This window comes from Vulpes lagopus, chromosome 15 (genome assembly GCF_018345385.1).
Source record: "Vulpes lagopus strain Blue_001 chromosome 15, ASM1834538v1, whole genome shotgun sequence".
Classification (NCBI taxonomy): domain Eukaryota; kingdom Metazoa; phylum Chordata; class Mammalia; order Carnivora; family Canidae; genus Vulpes; species Vulpes lagopus.
Genome location: NC_054838.1, coordinates 20,743,025 through 20,757,381, shown reverse-complemented (window position 1 = coordinate 20,757,381; position 14,357 = coordinate 20,743,025). Strand labels below are relative to the sequence as shown.

The 14,357-nt window shown below is 40.3% G+C and overlaps 1 protein-coding gene across 1 annotated transcript; it reads right to left on the bottom strand.

Annotated features, from left to right (window-relative positions):
* Positions 1 to 11,439: 11,439 nt before the first annotated feature.
* On the bottom strand, positions 11,440 to 12,375 carry LOC121476112 (putative olfactory receptor 52P1). The gene has a single exon (XM_041729855.1). It carries the CDS (start codon positions 12,373 to 12,375, stop codon positions 11,440 to 11,442), a length of 936 nt encoding a protein of 311 aa, XP_041585789.1.
* Between the last annotated feature and the right edge of the window lie 1,982 nt (positions 12,376 to 14,357).

The window sequence follows — 14,357 nt, the reverse complement described above, 5'->3', positions numbered from 1 at the left end:
TTATATAGCACTGGTGGGCATGAGGAAATCATGTCAAGTAGAGACAGTTCCTGGAGTATTGGTTAGTGGCAGAAATGTGTCATACCGTCAGATTGACTACCTGAATCCTCAGACTTGGAGGCTAAATCACAGGGGACCTCGTAGCTGTCCGTAACTCCAAAGGAAGGCTGTCATTCCTTCTGAAATGAAAGTAATAATATAGCCTCTGCATTGTTGGCATGGTGGTTGGGCAAATCACATGTGATCATGTGTGTAGAAGGACTTGAATACAATACTTGCTGAACACATGTGAAATAAGATGGAATGTTACCCCTTGCAGGTAACATAAAACAATGTCTTGGCTGCTAACTTGCCAAGTAGAGTCAAAGTGTGATGGGAGCGAGTGTGAATTTGTATTTGAGTGTGTAAGGGGAAGTGGGAGGTTTAGTTTGGGGACAGCAGGAAGGAACAAGGAAAGGACAAGATGGTATTTATAGTTACCCCATTATTTCCTCTGCTGGCTGACATTTACTTAGGATAGAAGACTTTGTTGTATCCATGAAGAACCAAAGAATATGCACAGGAGCATAATCTGTAACACTCAGAGACAGTTCAGAGGAAAAGGGAAAAGGAAAAGCTCCTGAACTTAAAGGTTTCTAAGTATTTGACTTAATTTTGTACTAGAAAAAAACCTCCCAGAGTCCTCTCTCCTTCTCCTCTCACTTGATTCACTGTTTGGTAAGATTCTCTTAACAAAGAGAATTTCTGAGAATGTCCCGTTAATGGTTTTAGTTCTAAAAGTCTGTTTTATCCTGGAACTCTATGATTACAGACCTCTGCAAAGCAATTTCTGTGGGTGCCCACGAAAATGTCCTGAACAGATGTCAGGGCACCTGTGGAGCTGAGATCCTATGCCCAAATGTTGAAATTTATTTCATTCACAGGACTTTGTTTCCAGCTCTAGAGAATTGATGTGGATGTTGTGGCAAGTACTAGAAGTTGTGTGATGTTTGAAAGCAGAAAAATCCTAGTGTTTCCATCATATTGTAGAACTAACATGTGAGGCAGAATGCAGTGAAGAAGATGCCTCTCCTTAATGCCACATGGACACCATTTAGAGGAGACTCCTACAGTCCATCCACTGGAGGGAAATATGTGAAATTTCTTCAGAGTGTTGTGCCCACTGTAAGAAATAGCAAGAAACGTTGGCAGAACCCTAAACAGTTGAATACCAAGGAGGGAGAGAGCTAGGACATTTCAGAACTTGAACTAAGAGGACAATGTTCACGAGAAACAATGAGGATTCACTAGGCAGTGACCTTTCTATGAATGGAAGAAACAGGAGCAGTGTGGATGGGGAATAGGTTTTTGCATGTCAGTAAGGAGTCCTCAGGTCATACGTTGAATCCTCCCTCAATATAAACAACATTCAAACCAAAACAAAATCCTGAGCCGAGTGCTTTATGATTAATAATTTAATTGTCAAATATTTAACAGAGTGTGAACAAGCTGGGGTCACTCATTGGGGTGAGGAGCTGTGGCAGCAGAAGGCTGTTTTTGCTCAGAACTGAGAGTGATTTTCCTTTTCTGGTTTGAAGGGATTTGGGGCAGAAGGGAGTCTACCTGCTGTAAATATTTTGTTCCTTTCTTTTGTGAACTAGTCTATAAACATGAGAAGCCAGTTTTTGTTTTCCTGGAACTATGAACTAAAAACTTACGAATGGGGATCCCTGGGTGGCGCAGCGGTTTGGCGCCTGCTTTTGGCCCAGGGCGTGATCCTGAAGACCCGGGATCGAATCCCACGTCGGGCTTCCGGTGCATGGAGCCTGCTTCTCCCTCTGCCTGTGTCTCTGCCTCTCTCTCTCTCTGTGACTATCATAAATAAATAAAAAGTTAAAAAAAATTTAAAAAAAAATAAAATAAAAACTTACGAATGCCTGAACACAATACACTAGGAAGAATGTATGGGAATGCTGGCAGTAGCAGCTGACACTGGGAAAATGCAGGGAGCTAGTAAATCAGAGAAGCCCCAGGAGGATGCCTGACAGTCTACCACTCTCCCTGTTTTTTTTCCTTCCTCATAAGTGTTACTAATCTGTGATTGGTTCTTCTTACTGCAGAATGAGCTTCTCTCTGGTTGCCTTTCTGTAAATGTGACCGAGGACAAACATGTGAACTGACTAGTTGTCTGTCACCTTTATAGAATGTTACCTAGGGTGAAAAACTAGGATATTCATATGTTTGATATTTTAGTCACATATAAATCACTTTCTGCTTTCTGTCAGGTATTCTAATATGAATAAAGGCCAGTTACTTCAGTTTCCTTTTCTCCATTATATTTGAAGAAGCTGAGTCTTGATGTGTCTTAACAACCTAGAAAAAAAATATAAATATTTCTATGAATGAGTATATAATGTTTTATTAAAATAAATCACTCCTAATCACCTGTGAATGAGGCAACACCTGTCACTGGAGCCTGAGTTCCTGGCACAGAAGAACTAGAAATTTCACCACTGGGGAGTGTAAGCTGGGTGCCCCAGAAAGCAGGGCCTAAGACATAGCTTGCATATGGGCAGTTTTTTAGAAAAGCGACACAAAGGGTGGGTGTGCAAATAGAGGGGAGTGAAACTGGAAAAAAGAAAAGCCAATACAGGGATTTTTTTTTTTTTTATCGAGTTGCACAGGACTAGGGGAGACTGGTGTCCAACTCTGTCAAAAACAGCTGAAGCACTTTAGGAAATGCACTTCAGAATTGTTCTCTTCAAGAGATGAGAGGATTTTACCCAAATGCCTCTGTGGGACTTATGGCTCTTGTGAGAGGATTTTACCCAAATGCCTCTGTGGGACTTATGGCTCTCATGTCCTCAATCTTTGTAATTCATGGTTGTATACATGACAGGATTGCTGGTGGCTGGTGTCCCATCCCATGGAGTTAGGGAGGCCCCATGGCTAGGATCTCCAGGTACTAGGTATCACCTTATGTCTACTATCTAATCACACCTGCCTGGAGGTGGTCACAACACCAGTGGCTGAATAGCAAGTGTGACCAAGGGCATTAGGCAGTGGCACGTGGTTTACCTGCTGAAACAGCCCACAAGACTGAGGCCTCACCTGAGGCCTGTGCACTTGCTTTGAGATTAATAGGAGCTCCCTCCTTGAACCCATCCAACAGAATTGTTATTTTAACTTTAAGCTGTTACCACAAAATTATCTACCTTTATTATGATTAATTCAATTTCGACAGTTATAATCAACTGAGGTAACCTTAGCTGGTATTCTCTAAAAATATTCCTTAAATATATTTTAAAGAGCTCCAGAAAGAGCCTATTTCATACATGTGCATGATTCTCCTCAATCCTTATTTTTCTCTCCGTTTTGTTTTTCACACAGAATTAAATAAGAATGGTATTTATCTTTGCTATTCCAGTTTCCATAGTTGCTGTTTAAATAAAACATGCATTCAGAAAGGCAATTGGGTGTAGTAGGGTACACATGCAATGCAAAATCGTCTTTCGGCTTCTAAGTAATGACAGTCTCTGAAGTAAACTCTTTAAACTCGATATGTCTACTCAGAATTACCTTATACATTAAAATATAAATACACATAAATCTTTATATAAATATAAAGATCATGCATAAATACAAGAATCTGGATATAGTTTCCTTTCCCACTATTATGACTCTCCCATCCATACTCCTAGAGGCTTCTTTAGCTTTGATATTTTACTTGCGAGAGGTTTTTTGTTTTGTTTTGTTTTGTTATTTTGTGTGTGTGTGTGTGTTGTTGTTTTGTTTTTGTTTTTTGTTTTTTTTTTTATTTCCTTTTTCTGTTGTTGCTAATCACAAGTCAGCTTTCCTGCCCCTTGACACGAGCTAAGGGGGCATTTTAAAAATTACTATTATTGATATTTGCAAACGACATATCAGATAAAGGGCTAGTTTCCAAAATCTATAAAGAACTTATTAAACTCAACACCAAAGAAACAAACAATCCAATCATGAAATGGGCAAAAGACATGAAGAGAAATCTCACAGAGGAAGACATGGACATGGCCAACATGCACATGAGAAAATGCTCCGCATCACTTGCCATCAGGGAAATACAAATCAAAACCACAATGAGATACCACCTCACACCAATGAGAATGGGGAACATTAACAAGGCAGGAAACCACAAATGTTGGAGAGGATGCAGAGAAAAGGGAACCCTCTTACACTGTTGGTGGGAATGTGAACTGGTGCAGCCACTCTGGAAAACTGTGTGGAGGTTCCTCAAAGAGTTAAAAATAGACCTGCCCTACGACCCAGCAATTGCACTGTTGGGGATTTACCCCAAAGATTCAGATGCAATGAAACGTCGGGACACCTGCACCCTGATGTTTCTATCAGCAATGGCCACAATAGCCAAACTGTGGAAGGAGCCTCGGTGTCCATCGAAAGATGAATGGATAAAGACCATGTGGTTTATGTATACAATGGAATATTACTCAGCAATTAGAAACGACAAATACCCACCATTTGCTTCAACGTGGATGGAACTGGAAGGTATTATGCTGAGTGAAATAAGTCAATCAGAGAAGGACAAACAGTGTATGTTCTCATTCATTTGGGGAATATAAATAATAGTGAAAGGGAATATAAAGGAAGGGAAAAGAAATGTTGGGAAATATCAGGAAGGGAGACAGAACATAAAGACTCCTAACTCTGGGAAACGAACTAGGGGTGGTGGAAGGGGAGGAGGGCGGGTGTTGGAGGGGAATGGGTGACGGGCACTGAGGTGGACACTTGACGGGATGAGCACTGGGTGTTTTTCTGTATGTTGGTAAATTGAACACCAATAAAAATTAATTTAAAAAATTACTATTATTCATTCAATACAATTGTTTCTACTTTGTTTCTTTGGTAAATCACACTTTCCTATCCATGTGCAGTCTCTGTTCAACACAAATGTAGCAAAACAGACTGAAGAGAAGTGAGAAATAGAGACAAATGAAGCTGCCAGTGGCCCTCCTTTGATCATCGTGTCCCTGCCTCACGGTCTTGTAATTCTGAGAGACTGCATTTCTTCTTTTGCTGCAGGGCTCCTTTTCCTGTAATGTTTTCTGAATTTTCCTTTGTTTGTGAACTTGAGCCATGTTGAGCTCATGCTCCACAAGTGAAAGCACCACTACCAGCCTCTCCTGAAAGTTTTCCATGTGTGTGCGGGAGCGCAGGCATTTGTGGGACTCGTGGTGATATTATTTATTCTTTCTGAATGTCAAACATACCTTTGTGAGCTGTTTTAGTTTGCATTTTTAAATAGTTCATTTCTGCTTGTGTGACACAAAATTCCATATTATGAGGCTGAATATGCTTTTTCCAAACATACTTACTATGAGTTTAAAATGGGTATTGGGGTATTGAGGTGAGTGTTTTGGCCTCCTCTTAAAGGACCACTGCTTTGAAGTTCTGTTATTAAAACTTCCAGCACGTGGCTGTTTTAATAGGCCAATACACCTGAGAAGATGCTAGCATCTTTACAACTTCTTGGATGTATTGAGTTCACATTAGCAAACCAAAGCTAGTAATCTACTGGGTGTCTCATTGCATTTTGCCTGATTATTTTTCAAATATGTTCTCTGATCTTGGAGTCCTATAAGCCAGTAACTGTATCAAACAGGTGAATACTGAATTCTGTCTGTATATGTATATAAACATACATACATAAATCCAAGAGATTCATATTTTGAATATGTGCCACCAACCGAGGATCTCTTTTTACGGTGGTCAGTACTTCAGCTTTGACTGACACTGCTTTACAGTTTTTATTTAAGATATAAAGTTCAATGCAAAAAAAAAAATTCTGTTATCATTTAGGGGATTATTAGGAAGTTCTCAGCATGTTTGTATTATAGTTCAATGGAAGAAAGTATAGATTTGATACTTTGTCAAATGCATACAGGACAAAGGACAGAAATTGAATATTTAAATATTAACTCAAATAGTATACAGAAGAATGAAAATATAGTCAAACAGATCATGCAAAAAACTACTGGCTGCTACAGAAGGAAATTCCATTACATTTTAGTAGATTTTGCTATGAACTGTGGGGCTATTGTTACCAGTCAAATGCAGCAGAGCTGTCTCAGTGGTGGCCTGATTTCAGGGAAGTTCCACTTTTTAAAAATATTTTTAAGACTTTATTTATTTATTCATGAGACACACACACAGAGAGGCAGAGAAACAGTCAGAGGGAGAAGCAGGCTCCATGGAGCCCGATGTGGGACTTGATCCCGGGACTCCAGGACCACGCCCTGAGCCAAAGGCAGATGCTCAACCACTGAGCCACTCAGGTGTCCCAGGAAGTTCCACTTTGGATTATCAAGCTAACATGCCTACATTTTGATGAGAAAGTTTAAGCAATGGTTAACAGTTGAAAAATTAATAATTTCAATTTGCATCAAATCCTCTTACATCCCATTTTATTTGAATGTTCTGCATTTGCTTAAAAGCAATATTAAGGGCAAAATCAATTATTCTATATTTAGATATTCTAAAACTTACTATTTTTAGTAATGCATTAATAACATAATAACATTAAGACACTTTTGCCCATTCTAATATAGTTGTTTTTGTTTTCTGGATAACTCAGAATCCTAAAAAGTATGATTGGGTCTTTGATATCTGAATATATGCTGTTGTTGAGGATCACTATAAATCTGATGGTAGAATATTCTAGTTTTTAGTTAGTTTCTAAGTGAAGAAAATACAATCTTCTTAAAATATTTTATTTACTTATTCATGAGAGTCACAGAGAGAGGGAGAGGCAGAGACACAGGCAGAGGGAGAAGCAGGCTCCATGCAAGTAGCCCAACGTGGGACTCAATAACAGGATCCTGAGTTCACGACCTGAGCCAAAGGCAGACGCTCAACCACTAAGCCACCCAGGTGCCCTGAAAGTACATCTTTTTAAAAAAAGAATATTTGTTTGTTTGTTTGTTTGTTTGTTTGTTTGTTTGTTTAAGATAGACAGTGTGGGCATGAGTGGAGGGGTAAGGGCAGCGAGAGATGGAGAAGCAGACTTCCTGTTGAGCAGGACCCTGGGATCATGACTTAAACCTAAGGCAGACATTTAACTGGCTGAGCCACGCAGGCACCCTGAGAAAATGCATCTAAACATAAGTGTCTACATGATTGCTATAGAAAAAGATTTATAGTAAAAATTAAACTGTGGGCAAAATTGAATTAATGTTTATAATTTACATGAGAGTGCATTATAAACTTTTAAATGTGTTTATTTAAAGTTACTTAGCAACTGTGTCCTATCAGCCGAAATAGAACTATTTGATTCTTTATGACTCCTGAGCATTCCTTCATATGAAATCAACATTTATTCCCACAGTCACCTACTGATGGACAGATGTTTGTCTCCAGGCTTTGTTTTTTAAAAAGGTCTTATGAGCACCTTGTTATACTGACCATTTTCCCCCCTGAATATGACAAATATTATTCAAGTAAAAATGTATTAGAGGAAAGGGTATATGCATTTTTTCTTTCTTGTTGTAACTCTTTTTTTTGCCTGATCACCAAAATATACGACATTAAATATAAACATTAAAATATAAAGATATAAACATTCCAGTTAGCTAATGACTGGTAATAGTTCATATGTACACTTGTTTCTTAGGGCTAAAAACAAACTAAGTCCACTGCACCAGTTTGCACCAATAGGGCAAGAGGGTTCCCCTTTCTCTGCATCCTAGCCATCACCTGTTGCTTCTTGTGTGGTTGAGTTTAGCTATTCTGACAGCTGTGAGGTGGTATCTCATTATAGTTTTGATTTGTATTTTCCTGATTATCAGTTGAGCATCTTTTCATGTGTCTGTTGGTCATATGAATGTCTTCTTTGGAAACTGGTGTAGTCACTGAAAAACATCATGAGGATTTCTCAAAATGTTAAAAATAGAACTACCCTATGATCCAGCCATTGCATTACTAGATATTTACTTAAAAAATAAAAACAGTAATTCAAAGGGATACATGCCCCCTGGTGTTTATTGCAGCATTATCTACAATAGTCAAACTATGGAAACAGCCCAAGTGTCCATCGAATAATGAGTGGATAAAGAAGATGTATTAGATAGATAGATGGATGGAGAGGTGATAGATAGGAATAAAGAAAAAGAAAGAAAAAGAAATAAATAAATAAAGAAAGAAAGAAAGAAAGAAAGAAAGAAAGAGAAAGAAGAAAGAAAGAAAGAAAGAAAGAAAGAAAGAAAGAAAGAAAGAAAGAAAGAAAGAAAAGTTAGATAGAGGAATATTAATCAGCCATAAAAAATGAAATCTTGCTATTTGAAATAATGTGGATGGAGCTAGGGATTATAATGTTAAGCAAAATAAGTCAGAAAAAGACAAATATAATTTAACTCATATTTGGAATTTAAGAAACAAAACAAACGAGCAAAGGGGAAAAAATGGACAGAGAGCCAAACTAAGAAGCTGACTCTCAACTATAGAGAGCAAACTGATGGTTGCCAGAAGGGAGGTGGGGAGTGGGGTGGGTGAAATAGATAATGAGAATTAAAGAGTGCACTTGTTGTGATGAGCACTATTAAATAAAATAGTGTTGTATGGAAATGTTGAGTCACTATACCATATACCCAAAACTATTATTACACTGTATGTTAACTAATTGGAATTTAAATAAAAACAACAAAAAAAAGTAGATCTCTTAAAACAATTTTCTCTCTCTCACACTTTTGGAGACTACAGGTCCAATGTCAAGCTGTCATTAGGGCTACATTCCCTCTGAAGACTGAAGAGGAGAGTCTTTCCTTGCCTCTTTCCTAGCTTCTGATGAGTGCTGGCAATTCCTGGTGTTCCTTGGCTTGAGGACACATCACAACCTCTACCTCTGTCATCATGTGGCTTTCTCCCTTCTATTTCTTCACGTCATCTTCCCTTTGTGTTTGTCTGTGTCCATATTTCCTTCTTCTTATGAAGGCCTCAGTCACTAGATTAGGTCCTACTCTAATCCGTATGACCTTATCTTAATTTGATTACATCTGAAAAGAGCTTATTTCCAAATAAGGTTATATTCTGAAGTTCTGGGTAACAGGAATTTTGGGGGACACTATTGAATTAAGTAACACATGCATCTGTTGAAACCAATCCTTATGTAAATAAAATTCTACAAACATTATTACTAAAAATGGAATTTTTATATGTATTATTTTGCAGTTTATTATTTAGCCTATAATGATGTCAACCCATGATATTACACAGAGATTTATCTCTTTTTTAAATCCTCATACTGTGGAATCCTTTGTTGGTAGGCAGTTGGATTGATTCCAATATTCCCTTTTATAAACAGTGTGGGTCTTAGAACAGGGCTTGGGAAACAATGACCCATGGGCTAAATTTGACTTGTTACCTGTTTTTGTAAATACAGTTTTATTATAACACAGTCAGATCTATTTGTTTACATATTATCTATGACTGCTTTTGCACCACAGTGGTAGTGTTGATTAGTTCTGACAGAGACCATTTTACTCACGAAGACAAAAATGATTATTATCTGAAATTTTACAGAAAGAGTGTTGACTCCTGCCTTAGGGGAAACCCTGGAGTCATAGATTGAGGATGTGAGTATGGAGAATTGTTACTCAGAATTTTTTCTCTTGTCCTCCAAATTCTATTCAGTTTCCTATAACAGTTATTTGAATGTGCCTCCCAGTTTTACAACAAAGCAGCCTAATCAAATGAAGGATGTAACTCTCACAATTTTAAATCTATTATTGTATTTGCAACAAAATTATGCCTCCCATTGGCTTATCTCTAGTAATGACAGAATGTGGCAGGGATGCTGAGCAAGACCATTCCTAGAGGATGTATGACAACTTGGTAGGGTCCTTGGTCAACTGACTTTGCCTCGCATGTCAATCTAAGATACTTCTACCCAGTCTTTTCTTCCTTCTTACCTTGAGGTTAGACTTATATCATGGACTGATTGCTCCCCAATCTACACTTATTCTCTTCCTTATTTTCTGTCACACAGATATTCCTTTTAATAAAATCCTTACATGTTAAATTCCATCTTGGAATCCACTTTGTAGAAGACCTAGACTAATACTACTTATACTGAGAGTAGTAAATGTGGTAAGACAGGAAATTGGGACCAGCTCACTTTCAACCTGGTAGGCAGAGGATGCTCTCCTTATTGGTAAGTGGGAAAACGTGGTACCTGGAAAGAGGAAGTGGCTCAATTGCTAAAGATTTTATCAATGGTAGGAAATTTTGTATGAAGTGGAAGTATGCAGACATTTGAAAAATATGAAAGAAGTGCCTACAAACACAGGAGTTTACTGGTTACTGGTAACTTGTCTTGTTGTACTATAGAAGGGTGACAAACAGAGCCATTAACAATCATTTAGTAGCTTGTTAGAGAGAACCACAGAACCTGAATCAGTAGTATATAAAGAGACCTTCATCACTTATCATTGAAAGGCAGACATAATTGAATGGTGGGCTAGAGACCTAATTATGAGAATAGCTGGACTCCAGGGATGTTGGACCGTTCATCTAAAGCAGGTCTGTTATGTGTAGATCAGGGTCCTGGTAGAAAAACATGGAATTTTGAAAACTGGGACAGAGGTATTAAGATCTGGATGAAATATCATTTGAGGAACAGATAGCTTCCTGTTAACATATGCTTTTTTTTTAAGGTAAAGTTCCTGGTCTCAGAAGTCTTTTGAATTAGTCATCTGGACACATGTTTTCCGTTGCAATGTAACCTTCTGTGATATGTATTTCAATAGTCCCCCTGTTCTGAGTATATATGTCTTCTTCAAGCTCCTTCATTTTTGTTGTAAGCATCCACATCATTGCAATCATCCAATTGGTATTGTGCACATTTTGCATTGCCATTGCATTAAAAACAATTCCTGGTGAAAAGATCAATTTCCTAAAGAGTTACTACATGTTAAGATGATATCCAAAGATAATGAGTATGTAGGTTCCTTTCAGTATTAAGACATTTTTTAGAAACCAATACAGAATTTAAAAAATAGAAAATAGAAAACGAAAGCAATATAAACTTTCCATCAGACACGGAAAGACAGTCTTGGATAATTTACAGAAAAATCTTGTGTGTAGCTTATGAACATGAACACAAATGTAAAAGTCATCAGAAGACCTGTGCCATAAGAGGGCTCTTGTTAAATAGACATAGAAAGAATCATCTTGGGCTCTTCCTTTTTTAGTTCATAGCTTAATGAAAGCACAAACATATTGGTTCTTCATTCAAGCCAAAACAGAACAAGCCAAAACATAAGAAACCACCACACACAAAATACTCCTCCAGAATCTATTTGTTTCACAGCTCATTTAGAGATACAACTGGGTCTCGGACAATTGGACAAAGGCCCTGTCAGTTGTCCTCACTCTTTGTTTACTCATGGGTACATTGTCTATGCTCACAGCCTATGCAGATCCTCTGCAAAGGCATTTGGCCACCTTGTGCCGTATTTCCTTCATTTTTATGCCATAGATGATGGGGTTGAGTGCTGAGGGTAGAAGAAGATAAAGATTGGCAAGGAGAACATGAGCATGAGGTGGGACGTTGTGACCTATGCAGTGAGTGAGAGATGAAAAGAGTGCAGGCACATAAGTGACAAGAGTGACAAAGAAGTGGGCTGAACAGGTGTTGAGGGCTTTGCAAGTTGCATCTCGAGAGTTGAGGCGTACCACGGATTGCAAGATGAGGCCACAAGAGAAACCAATGAGCAGCAAATCAAGTCCCATCACAAGCAGAATCACAAAGAGCCCATAGATACAGTTAGGTCTTGTATGGCCACAAGCCATTTTCACCACAGCCATGTGGTCACAGTAGGTATGAGGAATGATCATGTGGCAGAATGTCAATCTTTGAAGTAGCAGAGGCATGGGTAGGATAAGAATCACACCCTTGGCTAAAGCCAACAGTCCCAGGCGTCCAACTAAGGAATGACTCAGAATTGTGTTGTAGCGTAAAGGCTCACACACAGCCACGAAACAGTCAAAGGCCATTGCCACAAGTAGGGCTGATCGTACCACAGATGTTCCATGGATGAAAAACATCTGGGTGAAGCAGGCATTGGCAGCTATGTCCCGATTATTGAACAAGAAGAGGCAGAGGAGCTTGGGCAACAGAGCCAGAGTAGATATGAGGTCAGCCACCATCAGCAAGGCCAGGAGAAGATACATTGGACTGTGAAATGTGGGCTCTGTGGCCACCAGAAAGAGAATAGCACCATTGCCAATGAGAATAGCCAAAGACATAAAGGAGAAAGGAAGAGATAACCACAAGTGCTGTGACTCTAAGCCTGGTATGCCCATCAATGTGAAGGTCAGGAAGCTGGAATGGTTGAAGATTAGCATAGTAGAAACTGTTGGAGGCTGTTAAAGCAAGTTTAGACACCTGTCAGTGAGACATGTGTGGTGGATGGTTTATACCAGTTTGGCCTGTAATAACCTGCTGAGATAAGGCTTAGAGAGAGATAAAAAAATAAAACACTTCTGGGGTCATAGAGTCTACAATCTGGGTTCAAGTCTATCTGTAAGCACCTATATTGTTTTCACATTTTGTGAGCCGAGCTTTGGGATTCTTTTCTGTATAGAGGATTTTGTAGTGGACTTTTACTCTTACCTGTCCCAGTTCAGCAGTTCTATACTTCAAACAATTTTAGAAGAAAAATTTCTAAAAAATTTCTTCTTTAGGGGGGGAGGGGCACGATGGCGGAGGAGCAGGGTCTCCAAATCACCTGTCCTCAACAAATTACCTAGAAAACCATCCAATCATCCTGAAAATCTACGAATTCGGCCTGAGATTTAAAGAGAGACGAGCTGGAATGCTACAGTGAGAAGAGTTCGCGCTTCTATCAAGGTAGGAAGACGGGGAAAAAAGAAATAAAGACACAAAAGGCCTCCAAGGGGGAGGGGCCCCACGAGGAGCCGGGCTGAGGCCGGGGCGAGTGTCCCCAGGACAGGAGAGCCCCGTCCCGGAGGAGCAGGAGCTGCACCAACCTTCCCCGCGGAAAGGGGCCCGCAGGGAGTTAGAGCAGGACCCAGGAGGGCGGGGATGCCCTCGGGCTCCCTGGGACACTAACAGGCACCTGAGCCCCGGGAGAGCGCCCCGAGCACCCTAAGGGCTGCAGCGCTCGGCGGGACCCGGAGCAGCTCGGAGGGGCTCGGGCGGCGGCTCCGCGGAGGGGGCTGCGGGGCGGGAGCGCGAATCCAACAGCGCAGGCCCCGGAGCAACAGCGCAGGGCGCCGGGACACAGCCCAGGATCCGGCCTCCCCCGGGACAGGCAGAGGCCGGGAGGGCCCAGGACAGCGAGGACGCTCCTGCCTGGAGCTGAGCAGATCAGTGGCCCCGCCCCGGAGCCCCCAGGCCCTGCAGACGGAGAGCCCCAGAGCTACTGCGGGGGCTGACTCCAGGGTCCCAGAGCTGCCCCCGCCACTGTGGCTTCCTCCCGGGGCCTCACGGGGTAAACACCCCCACTGAGCCCTGCACCAGGCAGGGGCAGAGCAGCTCCCCCAAGTGCTCACACCTGAGAACCAGTACAGCAGGCCCCTCCCCCAGAAGACCAAGGAGACGGACCAGGTCCAGGGGAAGTCAAGGGACTTAAAGTATACAGAATCGGAAAATGCTCCCCCGTGTTGTTTTTGTTTTTGTTTTTGTTTTGTTTTTGTTTTGTTTTGTGCTTTTTTTTCTTTCTTTCTACTTGATTTCTGATTGCTTCCCCGACCCCACCCCCCTTTCTTTTTCTCCTTTCTTTCTTTTTCTTTCTCTTTTTCTTCTCTTTTTCCCCCTTTTTTTTCTTTCTCTTTTTTCTTTTTCTCTTTTCTTTCCTTCACTCTCTTTTTCTCCTTTTCCCAATACAACTTGTTTTTGGCCACTCTGCACTGAGCAAAATGACTAGAAGGAAAACCTCACCTCAAAAAAAAGAATCAGAAACCGTCCTCTCTCCCACAGAGTTACAAAATCTGGATTACAATTCAATGTCAGAAAGCCAATTCAGAAGCACTATTATACAGCTACTGGTGGCTCTAGAAAAAACCATAAAGGACTCAAGAGACTTCATGACTGCAGAATTTAGATCCAATCAGGCAGAAATTAAAAATCAATTAAATGAGATGCAATCCAAGTTAGAAGTCCTAATGATGAGGCTTAACGAGGTGGAAGAACGAGTGAGTGACATAGAAGACAAGTTGATGGCAAAGAGGGAAACTGAGGAAAAAAGAGACAAGCAATTAAAAGACCATGAGGATAGATTAAGGGAAATAAATGACAGCCTGAGGAAGGAAAACCTACCTCTAATTGGGGTTCCCGAGGGCGCCAAAAGGGACAGAGGGCCAGA